The sequence below is a fragment of the Ambystoma mexicanum genome, chromosome 13 (assembly GCF_040938575.1).
Source record: "Ambystoma mexicanum isolate Mex_15411 chromosome 13, UKY_AmexF1_1, whole genome shotgun sequence".
Taxonomy (NCBI): Eukaryota; Metazoa; Chordata; class Amphibia; order Caudata; family Ambystomatidae; genus Ambystoma; species Ambystoma mexicanum.
The window spans coordinates 720,349,395-720,370,391 of record NC_090938.1 but is presented as its reverse complement, the minus strand read 5'-3'; the positions used below and the strand labels follow the sequence as shown (position 1 = coordinate 720,370,391).

At 47.2% G+C, this 20,997-nt stretch overlaps 1 protein-coding gene across 1 annotated transcript in view; it reads left to right on the top strand.

Moving 5' to 3' along the window:
• The window catches only part of LOC138521804 (E3 ubiquitin-protein ligase TRIM39-like), a 176,176-nt gene that overhangs the window by 33,342 nt on the left and 121,837 nt on the right, over positions 1-20,997 (top strand). The window contains exon 3 of the mRNA XM_069634918.1: positions 1,430-1,452. Within this exon, the coding sequence (XP_069491019.1) occupies positions 1,430-1,452 (23 nt within the window). The remainder of the gene's footprint in view (positions 1-1,429; positions 1,453-20,997) is intronic.

Sequence of the window (20,997 nt, the reverse complement as noted above, 5' to 3'; positions counted from 1 at the left end):
TAAATTGGTAGTTCACAATGCCAGGGGGGATCTCTATCTTCCCCTTGTCTTTCTCAAATAAAAACAGATCGATATGGCTCCCCAACACTTGTTTTCTTAAAGATTTGTTTAGGCAGACCTGGTTCACTTGCGTGCCAGATATTGCCATGAAGAAGATGGTTAGGGAGGCTCTACCTCTCAAGTTGCATGTCCACGACCCTACTTCCTCTTTTAGTTATTCTTCCCGATAGACTTGGTTCACTCTCCTGCCAAGTAAGATCATAATAACAGTTGTTCCAACTATTTTTAACTTTACCTGGGTCTCAGACACGGGGTTCAGGGTTTCTTTCTCCCCCTTTCTCTCTCCCGACAGCCCAAGTAGTCTCTGGAGGATAGCTCAGGGGCAACGCGTTCGCCTTGGAAACAAGACGCCACAGAGCAACTGGGTATTAAGCGCGTTATAAATAACCAATTACATTACATTACAAGTACCTTCTGGGTCTCTGCCAGTTCTCCTCCGTCAGTTGCGTGCTCTTCTGACGACCTCTTGGGCTTCCTTAACTGTTGTGCTGCGTCGGCTCTGCAGCGTTTCCTGCTGGGTGGCTTGCGCGTCTTTCCCGACCGTGTGGTCCGGTTACTACTTCTTCCAGGACTTCCGCTCTTCCAGCACTACTGTCAGCACAGGCACAGGGGACCGTATAGGGACACCAAGGCTCCCTCGCTCATATCCTGATCAGTGGTTTCCTCCTCTCTCCATGCGGAACGTCATTCATGCTTGTGGAACCTCCTGCGAGGGTCTGACAACAAAGTAAGTCTGACTGGACCGCTCACCTAAGTCACATGGAGCATTCTTCATGGCTCTGCACCTCTTCCTTTTCCCAGTACTTGTCTGGTATACCTACTTTGGGGAGTTCACACTCTTCTTCGTCCCAGTACTTCCTAAAGTTCTAGTTTCACAAAAGTACAAAGGAACACTAGGCAAGGTGATGGTGTATGGAGGTGTGTAGAGTAGGAATGAAGGTTGTTAGCAGAGGTGTGTGTAGGACTGGTAGATCGCGTTCTCCCGGGTGTCTTCCCTGTATCCCAGAGGGGGAATCCCTCCCCCATGAGATCCTCCCACTGAGTACCATTCCCAGGGGGACTATCGGGTAGCGTCCTCACCTCCCTGGCCTCGTGAGAAGGGTCTTCCTCAGGGAGAAGGGACGACATCACGTGATTCATCACAGTAGGCTGATATCCCTTGGTGTGGTCCCCAAGTGGTCGGGTGTTTTTTGGCAAATCTCGTGACTAGCCTCCAGTAGTAGTTACAGAATCCCAGGACACTGCAATTTCTCCAGGTTCTGAGGTTGTTGTCAATCATAGCTCTGCATCTCTGCAAAATGGAAATTAATGTTTAGAATATTGTGGTATGGCTATTTATATTGTCCTCTTTCTCTCTTTCTCTCTCTAGGATGTGAAGAGCGTCTTGGGCAGGTACGTCTCCTCTTGCGTTGATGAACCCTCATTGTAGACTCCCTTTTATCCCTGTGGATGTCCTCTGTTCCTCACATTTATTACATACTACAGACCCCGGCTCCATCTTCATTGAAGGAAGAGTCCTGTCTCTAAGCTCACAGTGCAGGTCCCTCCTTCACTCTAACCCTATATACACCATACAGGCTCTGTACTATTACCACTTGCAAGCCTCAGACTCTGTACTATTAGCCCTTGCAAGCCTCTCCCTCCTTTCTCTAAGCTCACAGAGCAGGCCCATCCTTCTGTATAACCCTAAAGACCCCATATATACTCTGTACTATTACCACTTGCAAGCCTCTCTCTCTCTCTTTCTCTCTCTCTCTATGCTCACAGTGTAGGGCCCTTCTTTCTGTATAAGCCTATGGACCCCATATAGACTCTACTATTACCACTTGCAAGCCCCTCACTCTGCTCTGAAAGGTCACAGTGCAGGGACCTTCCTTCGGTGTAACCCTATATAGAGTCAATATTTTATGCTTACCCCTGGGATGTCTCCCACTCCTCTATCTGAGCTCAGCAAAGAGGTTCTTTCTCTCGCCCTAACCCCATACATTTTGCCCTTCCTCTTACCTCTCTCAGCTGCTCGCAGGCCCATGCATACCCTGGAAGTTCTTTCATTCTTCTCATGTACCTTTTTATTAGCATTGGCAGTGGCCGCCTCAGCCAATCAGAATGCTGGAAACGTGGGCTGTAGCTTGTGGTACTAGTCCGCATTCGGAGCAGTCTAAGAGTTGCTCACGTTTGTTCACTACTCTCTCACTTTTGTTCTCTCGTTCACTGCTCTTGGCTGCCATGAAAATAGAAATTGCGCTTTTTTGCTTTTGAAAGAGACCTCTTCCTGTTTTAATTGCAGAGTTCTACAAAAAATGAAGCAACCCTTTAACTTCCGCCCCTGGAAGACGCTAAAGGGTACGAATGGCGATGATCAGCGGCCACATGAAGGCATGTTTGATTTAGTTATGCTTGAGCACGTCATGAGCGCTTAGTCGCCTGACATGCGTCAGCACTTTGCTAATTCCATCATCACGGATCCAAGGGAACTAGCAAAGATGGCTGACTTGTGGCTCTCTCACAGAGTCGACCACAGCGATAAGGGGACAGGTAAGGCAGGCCGAAATTCAACCAAGTAGAAATGGGTAACCCCTTGTGGGTGGGCCCTAAAAGAAGGATGGCACCACTAACCCAAAGGTGAGTGGTGGTTCCTCAGTAATACCCTGGCTCCCCAGCACCTTCTGGGACTAACAGATTGCTGAGCTGTGCTCCTAAAGCAGGGCTCAAGTCGAGGGTACGCGCAGGTGGACGGCGTCCCCCCACTTTATTCAGAGAGCGGACGCCATCCCCCAGGGTTTTTTAGAGGCTATGTGTAAAAGAAGAAACTTTGACCGTCTTCTGCAAAATTTTGATTTTATGCACCATCTGGGTTTCGAACAGTCGCCAGGTTCACAGGTCGGGCACTTCACCATTACACTGTATAACCGGGTGAAAAATAAAAACTAAGGGTGAAATGTCACATTTTGGGACTGCAGTCTCCATGGAAAACATTGGCATTGATTCTTGGGGTTTAAAACGTGCACACTTTTTAACATTTTTAAACCCTAGAAAATATCCTTTCTTGGTTTATGTGTATGTTGATTTTATGAAAGGCAAATGCCTATACGTCTTGTGCAATTTGTATGGTTATGCAAAGCCAATTGAATTAAATGTGCATATTTCACCGTTATATGCTCATCTGGTGACGTCACATCCCATGATGTATGTTAATAAGTCCCCTAACTTTTTTCTTTAGGACTTGACCCCTGGCCTCTGGTCACCGGGAGGCTTGCCCTTGTGCAGACATCCCAGAGATGTCTTCAATTTCGCTTAATGTGGCAGGGTCAAGACCCAGAAAGAAAGTTGGGGGAGTGCTGGTAGGGGTTCCCTCCAATACTTAGCAGTATGTCGATTCCATTCTAGTGGAGAACCAACATACCACTGGAATCAGAGACACTGCTGTCAGTACCACTGATGTTGACAGCACTTTCCTTTGGCCAGAGGTTCTACCAAATAGTCCTCTGCAGGCCGCTAAGTTATTTAGTGCCTCGTTAAGACTTTCCCTATTTTTAACATTTCCCTCTAGATAGTTAACTGGAAGTTAACTCTCCCTGTTGGTGTCCAAGAAAATGTCCCGGGCAAAGATCTGGGAATGACTTGGAAGAGAGAGGCATCTTTAAAGGCACCACTCTCATCCCAGGAGTTGTAACATTCAATTCTACTCCTCTGGGTTTTATGTGTTTTTAGTGAGAATTTCTCATTTCTGATTTTATTTTCACCATTTCTTTGTATTGCAAAATATGGGGGAAACCCCCCCACACCCTTGCTGCCCCATCTCGCCACGCTCTCTCCTACTGACCCCCAAGTCACATTGCCTTATCCAAACACACTCCCTGCATTTTGCAGTAAAAACAAATTTGTGAAAATCAGCATTAAAAAATACCACAATGAAAAATATAGGGTAGCAAGTCTCTGTACCCTCTTGTCAAGGGTCAACTTATGAAAAGTTGTCCAGGTCCAAAAGATGAAGTACCAGTTTCTCTTCTATGTCTTTAGTTGTTAAGCCTTGTATTCCATCTGCTCCTGCGGGTGAGGCTGAGAACCCAAAGTCCTCCTGGACCCTTCAAAACTTCTACTGGGGGGTCGCTGTTGTGCACGAGCAAAATGGCTGCTTGATCCAGGAGCTCTGCTGCCTGAGACCGCAACGCAGTGGCAGAAACACCCTTTCTGTGCACCATACGCAGCGAAAATGCCTGGTGGTAGATCTAAGGGATGTATCTCCCTCCTCACCGACTTTGAGACCTGCCAGTGCACCTGGACCACGGCAGGCCTTTGTGTGCGTCCCGGCCTTCTGGCATGGCTCATGTGTCTGTATAGGGTGTATAGGGATATATCTGCTATCCAGGAATGGTGTGCCGCCAATGACCTCTGCCTCAACGCCAGTAAGACTGAGATTCTACTCATCGGCACACCCACTCCCTCCTTCCCTGCAGCTCTCTGGCCGGCCTCCCTTGGCCCCCTTCCTGCCCCTACCTGCAAGGCTAAAAACCTCGGGGTCATCTTCGACTCCACACTCTCCTTCTCTCCTCATATATCTGACGTCTCTAAGAAGTCACACTACCAGCTGCACCTCCTCAGAGGTATTCTTCCCTTCCTCTCCTTCCCCCAGAAGCTCACTGTCTCTCGAGCCCTGGTTCTCTCAAGGCTGGACTACTGTAACAGCCTCTATCTTAATCTGCCTGCCTCCACTCTCCGCCCTCTGCAACTTATCCAGAACAGAACTGCGAGACTTGTCCTTGGCCTCAAGCCCAGGGACCGTATCTCTCCAGGACTGAAATCTCTTCACTGGCTCCCAGTGGCTGCGAGGATTAAGTTCAAAACCCTCTGCATTGCCCACAAGGCCTTCTGGGGCCTGGGACCTAAATACCTCCAACTCTCTCTTCCTAAATATCTTCCTTCACGAGCCCTTCGCTCATCCGTCTCCAACTCCCTCATGGTCAGCCGCTTCTCGAAGCAACGAGCTGGGGGTAGATCTCTCTCCGCAGCAGGGGCCTCCCTCTGGAACAGCCTTCCTGCCTCCCTGAAACTTGAGGAGAACCATCTCCGGTTCCGGAAGCACCTCAAAACCTTCCTCTTCGCTTCTGCCTTCTCTCTCCCTCTCCCCTGCTAATCCTGCTTAACTCCCCACTGAATTCAGCACTAAACCTGCATCTGGGCCACTCTCAGCAACCTCGGTCCAGGGCCCAGCCACTCTCCACTTGCACTGCCTCCCTGGCTCCCCCTGCACTGTGGGACTGTCACTGTATCCCTACAGCCCCTTTCCCAGCACTTGCTCTGCACTTACCTCGCACTTGCCACCAGCTGGCCCTTTTTATTTATTATTTATTATTTTTTTACGCTACTTACCTTGTACTGCACTTCCCCCCCACCTCCTCCCCCCTGCACTTCCTCCTTTTCCCCTTACCTCTGCACTTGCGCGATCTGAATGACACCTGGCCTAGTAGGATCGTTTGTCTGTTTTTCCCCTTGTTTCCCTCCCTCCCTGCCTCGTCGCGCCTTGAAACACTTGTGTATAGGCGCGTTACAAATACCATATCATATCATATCATATCATAGGGTGCGCCTGGAGCATTGTAGCAGGGGACCTGGACTGCATGGGCTACGAGGAGGGTCCTGCAGCTGGGGGCAGCCACCTTCACCTCTGTCACCCCTATATGAAAGAAGGAAATCTACAGACTACAATTTTCAAGAAAGAAACAGATAGAAATAGTCTTCTACAGGCAAAAAGTTTCCACCCAAAAAATACCTTCTCAAGCATTCCACTCAGTCAGTTTCTGAGATATCGTAGGATCATCTCTGAGGACACCGATGTAATAAATGAGGATACCGGTAAAAGTTTATGATAAGAGCTTTAATGTAGGCCCCCGGAGCGATCAGCCGCCGGGACTTGAATGCATATAAACACTCTAACAGAAGAACATTCTATAATCCCTACGTTCCACTGACGTAGTGTCAGTGCGTATCTAACATCTCCCTTCCTATATGAAACGGGATGGGAGGAGAATGAAAGGAAAGAAGGAAACAAAGCGGAAATAAGAGAAATATGAAAGAAAGTATGGAAACTTGGAATGGTTGTGGATAACTGTGACAGTAATAGCATCATTTGCAATAGTTTTTTTTCTAAACAGGAGGATGCCGTGGCCAGCACTTCAATAATAGACATAGTCACTGTTGAAGTTTCGGATGGTCCTCCGATTCCTCATGGACAGTCCACCAGCAGAACCTTTATCACTCCCATGAGAGATCTTGTCATCTTCTTCTTCATAACCTTGTTGGTGTATATCTTTTGTCTGAACATTGCCTTTCAACAGTGTGTCTTTACGTGTGCTTGGTTTGTTGAAATCTTTTTCTATTTTCACCAGGTCATCACCAGACCATCTCTTCCCATCATCCAACAACACAGATTGCGTGGATCTGAAACCAGATTCACCTTTGGGTGTTTTCTTGGGCTCTCTGACACATACCCAGTCTCCTTCTTGAATTACCATTTCTTTTACTCTGTTCCTTGAGTCATAGTATGCTTTGTATTTACTTTGTTTTCCTTTCACTCATTTCTGGACACGGTCCATGTTCGATTTTGCTTCTCCATTGTACATGAAAATCCATGCTGGTCTGAGTCGATTGCATGCGACTCTGTCTCTCATCATGGTGAATGGTTCGACATTGGTGGTGGTGTGTGGAGTTGTCCTGTATGCACATAGGGCTTCTTTAAGTGTCTCCCTCCATGGAAATGTGTTGACTATGGCTAATTGAATCACACTCTTTACTAGCCTGTTCATTCTCTCTACAAGTCCATTAGAGATTGGGTGATATAAGGATGTGGTTATGTGATGGATTGACCTGTCTCTGAGAAACTCTTGAAATTCCAATGATACGAATTGTGATCCATTGTCGGAGACCAGTTCTTTGGGATCTCCTTCTCTGTTGAACACATCTGTCAGAAATGCTGTGATCTTTTTTGTGGTTACACTTGTTTCTGATATTCCCAACTCTGTCCACTTGGACGTATAGTCTACAAGCACTATGATGTAGATTTTTACAGCTTCAAGATTCTCGAATGGACCCATGATGTCTATTGCTAGTTTGGACCACTCATTTTTTGGGTTTTCTACTGGCTGTAATGGTGTTTTCCTCAGAACTTTGGATTTGTCGCTTGTGGCGCAGGCAGAGCAGTTCTTGACCATTTCTTCCGCTTCCTTCCACATGTGTGGCCACCAGGAGTTGCTTCTCAAGCGGTTCTTTGTCAAACTTCTCCCTAGGTGTCCTTTGTGTGCTAGGTCGAGTAGTTTTTTTCTGAGTTGTACTGGCGGAATTACTCTATAGCCTCTATAGATGTGTTCCTTGTCCATGAATATTTCTTCCCTGATGGGCATGAAATTTGTTAGATTTTGACACAATCCTCTCCAGTCATTGGTTATTGCTTTCCTAATTTCTTGTTTTTCAGGATCAGTAACGGTTGTGTTTTTCCATTCTTCTATGGGAATGGCTGGATTTATGGTAGTTATTATGTCTCCCTCTGGACCTTCAGATTCAGCATCTTGGTTGGTCGATAATCTGGAGAAACAGTCTGCCACTTGATTTTGTGTCCCTGGAGTGTAACATACATTGAGGTTGTATTGCATGGTATCAAGGATCCATCGTCTGATTCTTGGTGATATGAGGTGGGGTGTTTTAGACTGGAGGACATGCACTAGTGGTTTGTGGTCTTTTCTGAGTATAATGGGTAGCCCCCAAATTAAATTCCTGAAATGTTGTTCGATCCACTTCACACCCAGCGCCTCCCTTTCTATTGTGGAATAATTCAATTCTGCTCCTTTCAACACTCTGGACGCAAAGGCAATTGTTACTTTGTTCTTGTTTTGTATTTGTTCTAAGACTCCTCCCAGACCGATCTTACTGGCATCCACTGATATGATTGTCTTCGCGCTGCAGTCAAACATTCCTAAAGCTGGTGCTTGATTAATTTAGACCATTCAAATCTATTCACCTTCTTCATGATGTTTCTCATATTCGTAGTCTTGTTGGCATAGTCACCTATGAATTTGGAGTAGTACTCCGTCATTCCAAGGAAGCTCCTCAGTTGATCCTTGTTTTCTGGTTCTGCAATGTTCATTATGGTGTCCATTAGTTCTTTCTTGGGACTGATGCCTTTGGCGTCTGTGGAATGACCAAGGTAGGACACTTTTTTGCATTTGATGTTGCACTTGTCTAACTTTAAAGTGAGGCCGCTTCTTTGGATTACTAGTAACACGCCCATAAGTATTGCGTCGTGTTCCTCTTCTGTGATGGCTGATATGAGGATGTCGTCTTGGAAGCATTGTACACCTTCCAGGCCCCCGAATATATGTGTCATTAGCCTCTGAAACACTGCTGCAGCTGATGCGAGTCCGAAAGGCATTCTCTTGAACATAAACACCCCCAACAGAGTGACAAATGACGTAAGGCTCTTCGAGTTCTCTTCCAAGGCAATTTGATGATAGGCAGAGGATAGGTCCAAGGTACTGAAGTACTTTGCCGGTTTCATGGTTGTCAATAGTTCCGATATATGTTTGGAAGGGGATGCCTATCAATCCAGATGTTTTTGTTCAGGTCCCTTAAATCGACACACATTCTTATGGAGTTGTCAGGTTTCTTCACAAGTACTATTGGAGCAAGCCATTCTGAACTCTCAATGGGTTGCATGATGTTCTGTTCACATAGGCGCGTGAGTTCAATTTTTAATGCTTCTTTAGTTCCAATAGGAACTCCACGAACTCTGTGAGCTATCGGTATGGCACCTTTTTTTAGGATGATTCTGTACTGGAAACCCTCCAGGAGTCCAATTTTTCCACTAAACACTTTGGGAAATTGTTTCGCCAGTGCCTCTTTAATATCAATATTTTCGTTCAGTACAGTTAAAATGGGCTTCTCTTCACCAGGGTGAATTCACACACAAAGAGCAGCTTGCTCTTCCCAGCCTACTACAGATGAACCATCTCTGGCTATAAAGAGTCTGCAGTACGTTTCTCTGTCGCGAAATCTGAGCTTCACCCATGTGTACCCAATGATGTCTACGGGGGGTTTTCCATATCCTGTCGCTCGTACTGCAATGTTCTTTATGTCTCCCATCTTGCCGGACAACTCTCCTAGAAAGGTTTCTACAACCACCATGGTATATGGGGATCCAGTGTCTACCATAATAGGCAAGGATATACTGCTGATCTGCATGTCGATCCAGGCACCCTTGGATTGTTGCAAAGACGTGACAGTGAGTATTTGTGTAGGTGGATTTCTTTGATTGATGGTCAGAATCTCATTGTGTCCTTGGTCAGTTTCAACAGCTCGTACAGTGCCTCTCATCGACCTGGTGAATGGTCTTCTGATGAACCTGCCAGATCTTCCACATGTATTCTTGCAGACTTTTGCGAAATGTCCAATTTGGTTACATCTGTTATATTCAACGGCTGCCGCAGGGCATTCTCTGTTGGCATCCTTGTGCCTGTACCAACCGCACTTTTGACAACGCCCTAGATTTTGATTTGGATACCCTGGATTGCTTCCTCTTCTAGAATAGGGTCTCGTAGCATGTGAAGATGTTCCTCTCACGAGTGCCACTAAAGGTTCACTTATGTCTTCTTCAATGAATTTGACCTCTGTATTTCCTACTTGGTCGAATCTTTCCTTCATGCAGCGATCACCTAGCTGCATGCTTCTCGCAATTTCGGTGGCTTGTTCCAAGGATGGGTTCTTTGTTTGCCATAATCAGTGTTGGATTTGTGGATCGGCAACATTCAATACTAGTTGGTCTCTTAGATATTCATCCCCAACGCCAGTGAAGCTACAAGTCGACATAAGCGTTCTGAGAGATGCTATGAAGGTGTCAATTGACTCGCCCTTTAGCTGTTTCCTGGAGAAGAATCTGTACCTCTCTAGCACAACATTTGTCTTGTTTCCGAAGTGTTTGGCAAGTTTGGCTAGTGCGCTCTCAAATTTGCAGTTGCCGTCTCCTCCTGCGTCATTGGATTCAGAAAGCGCCGTGAATATTCTTAGGGCCTCTGCTCCTGCACAATTTAGCAAGGTCGCTTCCTTGAGATCGTCATTGAATTTGTTTCCACCAATGGCCCTCAGATATACTTGGAAGCCATCTATTCACTGTTCCCACGGGCACGTTGGGTTTCCGGGGCATGGGAGACATTTTGTTGGTGGTGGGACATTCTGCATGGCTCTATGTGTTGTTTTTGTTTTAATTTAAAGTGCTTGGTAGCAATTTCCAAAGCTGTGTGTTGATATTGTTGAAGAGTCCTTATTGGACTGGACTATCTGGCATGGTCTGTGGTAACCATAAAACGGTTTGCGCTTTCAAAACCAATGATATGTGTTTACACCACACTTGTGTACAATCTTGGTTTGTGCAGTATCTTTTGTGTTCACAGTACCGATGATGTGTGTTCTCACCACACTTGTGCACAATCTTGGTCTGTGCAGTGTCTTTTATGCTTCCAATACCAATAATATGTGTCTTCAGCACACTTGTCTGTCTTGATCACATATAAGTTTGGTCAGTAATTTTTTTTTTTATAGATGTTGTGCTTTCTATTGGCCTGTGTTGACAGGCTCTTTGTAGTCTCCCTTCGCGTGCCGGCTATGTGTGTTGTGATCTTTATCAGACGGTATTACTAGTGTGAGCAACTGTACTTCGTTCCATGCTTGTTTCGCCTTGCCGTTGTTGTGGCAACAGGATAATAGTCCTCAAAATGGCAGCACGCAAATATGACTCATTAAGGTCCTTTCCTCGAATCGCCAGCCTGTCGTTGGCCAGCGATTCGAATGATGGGCTTTATGCTGAGATACTAGTATGCAGTACTATCGTTGCCGAAATGTCCCTTTTGACCAACGCATCACAGGCACGATATATAGATATCTCCTACCTGCGTTGTCGTCAAGGGCTGGCCTCCGATGTCGTCAGGAGGGACCGCAATTGGATGCAGGAGCGCGGTCAGCTGTTCGTGGATGTGCGGTGCATGGCACCATCGGCAGCGCAGTGGGGCTAACTCCGGGGGCCTTTTAGGTAATCCTCGTTGCCATTTGTAATAAATGAGGATACTGGTAAAAGCTTATGATAAGAGCTTTAATGTAGGTGCCCAGAGCGATCAGCCGCCGGGACAGGAATGCATATAAGCACTCTAACAGAAGAACATTCTATAATCCCTACGTTCCACTGACTTAGTGTCAGTGCGTATCTGTCCAATTGTGTCTCCCTCTCCTCCCCACTCTCCTCACCTGATCGGTATTCCTCTGTATTAAGATGCCGACGTGAGCAGAAGTCTCTCTTCGTAGCCGAAGACACTTGTCTACCACGAGAGGAAGCCACAGTGAATGCTTGAAACAAGCAGTCCTGGGACTCCTCTCCCGTAGAAGGCGACAAGGGAAAAAGCCTTAACGGCAGAAAAAACCCTTGTAAGGAATGAGGCCAAACAGGAGTCTTCCAAGGAGATAGATGGTACGTAGGCTCCAGTGGTAGCGGAAGAGTGGGTGGTCGGCTTCTGAGGATTGGAGGAGGCAGACAGGAGCTGATAGGGGCGGAGACCAAGAAGCCCTCGCTCCGCAAGGAGTAGCGAGAGAGACTCGTGCCGGCGGCCCGAGCGAGCCGCGGGAACAGAAGGGAAGCCAAGGCAAAACGAAAGAGAGGAGAGAGAGCGAGAGAGAGCGAGAAAAAAGCCTCCCCAGAAGCGAGGAGAGGCTAAAGGAATAGAGCCGAACAAGCCGCGAGACGGAAAAAACTAGCGTTCTCACCCAAAGGCAGTAAGCAGAAGCTACGGGGTTGCAACGCAGCGATCGCTGGGAGTGAGAGGCTGAAGTACCTCCCAGCGACCGCCATGTTGCAGGAGAGCTAGACCGAGACTGCACGTAAGCGGACACAACGTGCTGGAACTACGGTCTGCGCCGGAGCCTCCAATGCGGAAGTATCCGCCAATCGGCCCGGCTGCGTATGACAGTATGCCCCCTCTCAAAGCGAAACCCCCCAGGCTTTCCCGGAAAAAGTCGATGGAAACCACTCAACAACCGGGGGGCATGAATGTGGGAGACCGGTTCCCAAGAGTCCTCCGACTCCGGGTAACCCTTCCACGAGACCAAGTATTCCAAGCGTCCCCTGTAGAATCTGGAGTCACGAATGGCCGAAACTTCGTATTCCTTTGTACTTCCAGAACCTTGAACCTGCAGACGGGGAAGGGATCTTAGGTGGGGATCCGGAACAAAAAGGTTTGAGAAGGGAGGAGTGAAAAACAGGATGAATGCGACTGAGAGTGGGAGGCAATTTCAATCTGAAAGAGACAGGGTTGATCTTAGATAGAATAGAAAAAGGTCCCAAAAAGCGAGGAGAAAGTTTGGAAGGGTGAACCCATCGAGGCAGAAATTTAGTAGAGAGCCACACCTTGTCTCCCTCCTTCCAATCGGGACAGCCCTGCCGACGTTTGTCCGCCTGTTCCTTGTTTTGGATCCTGCTCCTTTTCAGACTGAATTCAGCAGTCTTATACACCTCTGCAATGGACTGAAGCACTGCTTCCGCGGTGGGAGAGTTTGTAGGAACTGGAATCATGGGAAAAATGGATCGGGGATGCACTCCATACGTGCAAAAAAAAGGAGTAAGACCTATCGCGGAATGTGTAGAATTGTTGTACGTAAATTCCGCGGTGGGTAACAATGACACCCAGTTGTCTTGATGTCGGTGGTTATAACATCTCAGATATTGCTCCAAGGTGGCGTTCAGTCGTTCCGTCTGGCCATTCGACTGAGGGTGGAAACCAAAAGAAAGTGCTCTTTCCACGCCAACTCTAGAAAACAAAGCCTTCCAGAAGTTTGAGATGAACTGACTACCTCGATCGGAAATGATCTTGTCAGGTAAGCCATGTAGTCGAAAAACATCTCGTGTAAAGGTCTCTGCCATCTGAGTGGCGGTAGGTAAGCCAGGTAGCGGGGAAAAATGTGCCAATTTAGTGAAAGTATCTATCGTCACCATGATGCAAGTACAGGATTCGGACTCTGGTAGATCCACAATAAAATCGGTAGAGATGAGACCCCATGGGCGTGTAGGCATCTCTGGTTGGGTCAGCAAACCTAAGGGCTTGCCAGATGGATATTTTGCTCTGGCGCATATTGGACAGGTCTTGATATATTCCTTAACCTCTCCTTTCAATTCAGGCCAGAAGAACCTTCTTGCAATAAGTTCAGTAGTGTTATGCACTCCTCTATGACCCGCGGTAAGTGGATCATGGCCCAAATGAATGATCTTCTTACGCCAAGGGCCATCTGGAATGTACAGTCGGTTACCGTAAAACACTAAACCTTCCTTCTCGGTATATTTCCCTCCTCGTAACCTAAGAAACTTCGGCCTTTCAGATGCCAACGCGGTCTTCACTTCTTGAAAGAAAACATTGACAAGTCCCAGGATCTTGTTTCTCTTGAACATAACTTCCCGAGAATGAGGGATACAGTCTCCAGGAACTTCCTTCCTTGACAAGGCATCTGCAACCTTATTTGAGGTACCAGGTATATAGGTGATATGAAAGTCGTATTGGGCAAAAAAATAAGCCCATTGGGCTTGCCTTGAATTTACGCACTCCATGTTTTGTAATGCCTTGAGATTCTTATGGTCTGTCCTAATGAGAAAAGGATGTCGCGCACCCATCAGTAAATGTCGCCAATCTTCACATGCCAGCTTCATGGCGAGTAGTTCCTTTTCTAGTCTAGAACCGAATAGTTGAGTTGGCTAGGAGACAAAGTCTTCGAGAGATAGGCGACTGGATGTTGCACACCATCGTAGGATTGCAAAAGAACTGCCCCTATAGCCATGGCAGAGGCGTCAGTCTCAACAATGAACTGTCGGTTTTGATCCGGATGTCGAAGAATCGGAGCAGAACAGAACAATCTTTTTAAGTTCCTAAAACCATGTTCAGCTTCGGGTGACCATAGGAAAGGCACTGAATTTTTCCTCAAGAGTCTTGTAATGGGAAGTACTATCTCTGAGAAGTTTGGAATGAACCTCCTGTAGAAATTTGAGAGACCAAGAAATCTTTGTACCTCCTTTATGTTGTCTGGGGAGGACCAATCGAGTATAGCAGCGACCTTGCCTGAATCCATGGAAATCCCTTCTCCAGAGAGAATGTATCCGAGATAGTGAACGGAGGAGACGGCAAATACGCACTTCTCGGGTTTGACCAGAAGTTTATAGCGTTGAAGGCGCTCCAGTACTTGAGTAACATGAATGATATGGGATTCCAAATCAGATGAGTAAATCAGAATGTCATCCAGATAGATGATGACCGTAACCAGTAGTAGATCAGAAAATAATCGATCCATGAATCGCTGAAATATAGCTGGGGCATTTACCAATCCGAATGGCATTACTTTGTATTCGTATAATCCGAACGGGGTGCGAAAAGCCGTCTTCCATTCATCTCCCTTGGCAATGCGAAGCAAATGGTATGCGTTCCAAAGGTCTAGTTTGGTGAATATGCGGGCCCCCTGTACGGCCTCTATGATCTCTGATATGAGCGGCATGGGATAGCGGTTTCTGATTGTAACCTTATTAAGTCCTCTGTAATCTATGCAAGGACGCAAATCGGTGGAGTCCTTCTATCTTATGAAAAACAAAGAAGCTCCTGCCGGAGACTTGGAAGGTTGAATAAGGCCGTTTTGCAGATTAGTATCCAAGTAGTTCCTTAATACCTGTCTCTCAGTTTGGGTTAAGGAAAACATCCTGCTGAAAGGAACCAAAGCATTAGGTTCTAGCTCCAAGGTGCAATCCTCAGGCCTGTGTGGAGGCAGATCCGCAGGTATTGTCTCCTTGAAGACCTCCTGGTAGGGTAAACAATAATGTGGTAAGGCGTGGACTCCCACATGGTCACCAATGGCGTGGCCCAAGCAAGGGCGTTACCAGTCATGTTTGAGATCAAAAAGCCTACCTTGGATTGATCAGTAGCAAAGGAACGAGGCCTAAATGTAAAGTACACCACACAAGCCTCCATAAATTCTTTTATCTTCTTTGGTGAACCATCAAACTTCCCCGAAGTGAGCGACATTATCGGTAGTTCAGCAGGCGGAACCTCTCGAGTCGTGGCAAGTTGTCGTAGAACTACGTTTTCAGCCTTAACCGTCTGTAATTCTTGTGACAAGCCCTGAACCGCCTTCCAGAGTTCCTGGATCTGTTCTTCGGCCGACATTGTGTTCTCTTGGCGTTGCAAACTGTCCATGTGTCTCCCTCTCCTCCCCACTCTCCTCACCTGATCGGTAATCCTCCAATTCCTCTGTATTAAGATGCCGACGTGAGCAGAAGTCTCTCTTCGTAGCCGAAGACACTTGTGTACCACGAGAGGAAGCCACAGTGAATGCTTGAAACAAGCAGTCCTGGGACTCCTCTCCCGTAGCAGGCGACAAGGGAAAAAGCCTTAACGGCAGAAAAAACCCTTGTAAGGAATGAGGCCAAACAGGAGTCTTCCAAGGAGATAGATGGTACGTAGGCTCCAGTGGTAGCGGAAGAGTGGGTGGTCGGCTTCTGAGGATTGGAGGAGGCAGACAGGAGCTGATAGGGGCGGAGACCAAGAAGCCCTCGCTCCGCAAGAAGGAGTAGCGAGAGAGACTCGTGCCGGCGGCCCGAGCGAGCCGCGGGAACAGAAGGGAAGCCAAGGCAAAACGAAAGAGAGGAGAGAGAGAGCGAGAGAGAGGGAGAAAAAGCCTTGCCAGAAGCGAGGAGAGGCTAAAGGAATAGAGCGGAACAAGCCGCGAGACGGAAAAAACTAGCGTTCTCACCCAAAGGCAGTAAGCAGAAGCTACGGGGTTGCAACGCAGCGATCGCTGGGAGTGAGAGGCTGAAGTACCTCCCAGTGACCGCCATGTTGCAGGAGAGCTAGACCGAGACTGCACGTAAGCGGACACAACGTGCTGGAACTACGGTCTGCGCCGGAGCCTCCAATGCAGAAGTATCCGCCAATCGGCCTGGCTGCGTATGACAGTATCTAACATCTAACAAACGACTACATCAACAAGACTCAAGATTTATCCCAAAAATTTGAAGAAAGAGGATACGACCGTTTGACAGTCGAACAATGTGCAACTAAAGCCGCACAGATCCAAAGACAAGAAGCTCTAGGTCCTAAGGAAAAGAAAAAAATTGAAAATCTTTTGTACGTGACAACTTACTCCAATCAGAGCAACAAAATAAAGAGGATTGTTAGAAAGCATTGGAAAATCCTGACATTGGACCCAACTCTGGCAAAACTATTTCCAACTCTGCCAGTATTTGCATACAGCAAGAGCAGATCCATACGAGATAATCTAATCAAAGCAGATTTTTCAGCAAAAAGAACCACAAATGAAAAACACAAGGGAGCCCTCCCTTGCAATAACTGCAATAACTGCAACAATTTGATAAAGGGTGAATACATCAATCACCCTCACAGGGGATACAAGCTCAAACTACGACATGCATCAACCTGCAATACTAAAATATCATCTATGGGATCAAATGTCCCTGTGGGATTTTTTACGTAGGAATGACAACAAGAAAAGCAAAAACTAGCTGGTCTGAACAAAAGTCAAACATTAGACTAAAGAATGACCGCTCACCAGTAGCCCAACATTTTTTGAGGGAATCTCATTCAATAGCCCAAATCAAATTTATCATTTTGGAACATGTAACATTGTCAAGAAGAGGAGGCAATATGGCAAAATCACTGTTACAATGTGAATTATTCTGGATTGACCTATTGAACTCCATGCACCCTACAGGAATGAACAGTGATTGGGATATGAGCTGTCATCTTTAAATGGCTACAAGGTATATTCTCTGAAGACTGGTGACATGAATATTCTACTTACACTTCTGCTTGTCAACACTTTGGATCTATAAGTCACAAACAGACAATAGAATGAGAAACTAATACACCCAGTGTTTTCTAAAAAAACATCACGAGATATTCACCAGAACGCACCTTCCTCTGGGGCTATTTACGTTACTCTACAGACTTTCAGTCGGACAGTAATATCAAATGCTAAATTGCAGATCTATATTATCTATAGCAAAACAATAAAATAAAAAGTAATTAAACAGATTTACAAATTGCGATAGCCGGTACCAAGGAAAGATTACATTTACTGGATGAGCACTATGAATCGCGGCAATATTCCAAGATGGCGCCCGGAATAAACTGGAAATACTACGAAGGCAGAATTACCCATGAGCCTCAACTGTTTCCCAGACAACGGCATTGTTAATGGCAACACGGACGTAGAACACTTGCGTCTTAATTTCAGGACATGCGGAAGCGATTACTTTGTTTTCTGGATACTACGAACGAACGCTGCGCTAAGGAGAAAGAATAAAATCATTGGAATATCAGCATACTAAGCGCCAGCAAGGGCTAAAGAAGACTTACAGCTCGAGCCTTCCAGTACGCACAGAGTGCAGCAAGTAAGTCAGCAGAGGAATGATTTTCCTACCACACTGCAGCATTTTGGAATGATTGCCAGCGGCGCTACAGCGTTTAGAAAATTAACAAAGACATAGCGGTGTAATTATCTAACAAATATACAACCATTTACAGATTGGATACCCATTCGAGGCAGCAAGTAGAAGTCACGGAAATTGAAACCACAATGACAGAGCACCAGATAACTATCCGTGTGTGTAACTAAAAACACAAAATTAAGTCCAGAACCACCGTGAAGACGGTAAGTAGCCAGAACCTTATACCTTGTAAATACAGATGGGATTACCATGGAGTGGGACCCAGCGCTTCTTGCAGAGCGACTGTGTCCCACTCACGGTTTTAGTAAATTGGATTCATGGTAAGTGTTGGTAAAAAATGCATTTCTCTACTAGGTGGTAGCCCAACATAGCGTTGAGCCTCAGATAACCCAAGAGTGAATTACACTCTACCGAACCATTTCCAGTCACAAGTGGACATTTAAAGGACACAGGTCAGTTCCTTGTCTTCAAATGATAAATAGCCACAAAATGAATAATATTGAAATTCAATTTAAGGCTTATACCAATTTATTATGTTTATTTTCAGGGAATTAAAAGTTGAAAACTGTACCTGATGAAGGGCTAGTCCCGAAACGCGTCGTACAAATTTACGATTCCGAATTTAAAGACACTGGTTTATATTGAAAATGAAATTAATTTTCAGTTTTTTGTGTATAAAAAATGACGATTGAATGTCGAAAATTGTCCACATTTAATGTATTGAATGAATTGTATTTACTTTAAAGAGATTTTGTGATATTATGTTTCAATTAAAATGTGCAGTCTTTGAAATATATATTTATATACCTGAATGATACTAGTGTGGCATCTTTAAGCAAATTAACAACACACTTGTTCCACCGAGAATTTCCTGACTGTTACCACTGACTTCGGTCAGACAAAAGTGTGCCCTGTGTTAGCCCACCTGTTCCAAGGTGGACCATCCTCTTTTTCATTTGTCATATAGGTCTTGTGGCCGAGACCCATACAGGAGCACCTGAATTTTATTATTAAGTTAAGTAATTTATTATGTAATTTATGAATCAGTTACTCTAGGAAACAAGGCACTGCACCTCTACACCGTATGTTCATCACCCCTGACATACTCACCATTAATTCCACGGGCCCCTTTCGACAGAGTGGAGCGGGACCAGGTGGAAGCCCTGCCTACATGTCGGGTGTTGGTGTTACGCAACACACCGGCTCCCTTCCCTTGTTGCCGTTGCCCTCCGGCACGCGGCCTGCAACTGGATCCGTTTTTGGCAGCGCCTGCAAATCATCACACGCGGCGGCTCCTAGTGGGGGGCTGGAAGCGCTGAAGCAGGTGACGGACACTGGGGAGGAATGCGAGGTGCTGCGACGGACAGAGCCCTCGGACCTGACAGTCACCAACACCTGTCTGGTCGGAGTGCTGGGACCGCACCAGCTGTGAGCAGTGGAGAAAGAAGCAGCATATCCCTCTGGGAGCGCCTGGACACATGGTGAATCTCGGCCCATATTAACACTGCCCTGTGCCGCCAGAGCTCGGAACTCTGTACATGTCACTGGAACCTTCTCTGGGCTGCGGTTGTACCCCCCACTCCGGGGGGTGTGGATGACCGCTATGGCCGCCAGCCATAATCCTGGAGGCAGAACTATCCGGATAGGGAGCCAACCTTGCCCGGTGCTACTCACTGGGATCTGCACGCCACCATCCTGCTGGGCTCACTACGTGATGCGCAAACTCTAAGGCGTCCTGACCTGGTTACTATGTGGTCTCCGTTATTGACACAGCTGCACTAAAACACCCTCACTGTGCACAAAATTATTGGAAACATTGGGGGATCCATCCCTGGCGATGCGTTGCCTCCCCTGCTGACCCTGTACATAGCAGGCCCCAGCGCCCTCTGTCCTGACAGTGAGGTGGTGGGGGTGGGTGCAGGGGCCTGTGAGGCATCACGAGTGGCTGCCTGCTGACCCCAAAGACGACTGGGCCCCATGCACCTACGATCACCTAGCCACTGCTGCCGCTGCTGACTCAGTGCTCTTGCGCCCGGGGGGCATACCGCCTACCCCTGCTAAAGACAGTGCGGTGAGTGACTGCGCACCCGTGTGCCCTTATCCTTTACTCCTGTGATACTCACCGGGGCGCCCATCCGCTCCCTTCCTGAACAATAAGGCCAAATTCTACGTAGAAGTACTGGACCGTAGGGCTACGTGCCACATAACTGTTATCCCTATCCTGCGCATTGGGGCGCATAGCCACAGGAACTGCTGCACCCGGGCTGCACCTGTTGCTCCGGCGGGGTTGTGCTCTCTGCTGGCGCAGGGGCTGCGAACCCTTGGGATCGGCCCCCTGACGACCTCCTGTGCAGCAGGCCTGTGGTCGGCGGCCTTGCAGGTGTCCCTACTACAGCTGGCCCACCCAGCGACCCGGGTGGGGCATACTTCCCTGGACGTTGCACTCTCCATATCTGCAGGACTCCCTAGGCTCGCTCCGGCGGTTGCTGCCCCACACAGCCCACGTGCCCATCACCCTAACAGGAGGCGCATGGACAAAGAAGGGGGCATAAAACAAAGCTCCATAAATATGTTCACCAAAACTGCCAACAAAGAACCAGGAGAAACTGACGAGGCAGTGGCGGGCCCTCGCCTTCCCACAGTGGGGAGAACACGGAGATGCAGTGGATGATGGACTTCATGTGTGAGGGGTTCACAACTCTCAACACCAAACTCGACGAAATAAGCGGTACGATTAGTGCCATAAAGGCCCGCATGGAAAAAGACGATACCCGGGTAACCGAAGTTGAGTCCAGAGTCGGGGTAGCTGAAGACAACATCAACTCACTCAGGACTGACTTGACCGCACTCACCAAGCAGGTGTATATTGTCAGCAAGAAAAATTAAGATTTGGAATCCCGATCACGGCATAATAACATACGCATAATTGGAATCCCAGAGGACAAAATCACTGGCTCCATGGAGGACTATGTTGAGTGCACCCTTGTCTCCCTGCTCAAATGCCCCAAGCTCTCGCCTCAGTTTGCTATAGAACGTGCTCACCGTTCATTAACTGCAAAACCTAAGCTGGGGGCCCCTCCCTGCCCAATTATTGCCAGAGTCTTGAATTACTGAGACAGGGATGCGTTACTGCGGGCTGCCAGAGCCAAGGGCGAGCTCATGTTGGGATCTAACAGAGTTCACCTGTACCCGGATTTCTCTGTCTCAGAGCAGCAAGAACGGAAATCCTTCATGGTGGTGAAAAAGAGACTACACTGCCTGTGAGTCAAGTATGCTATGCTGTTCCCCGCCAAGTTGAGAGTAGAACGCTCGGAGAAGGTTTACTTCTGCACAATTCCCGAGGAAGCAATGAAATTCCTGGACCAACACTTCCCTGGGTGATCCTGCTTATCCTCTCACTACACTAGTGA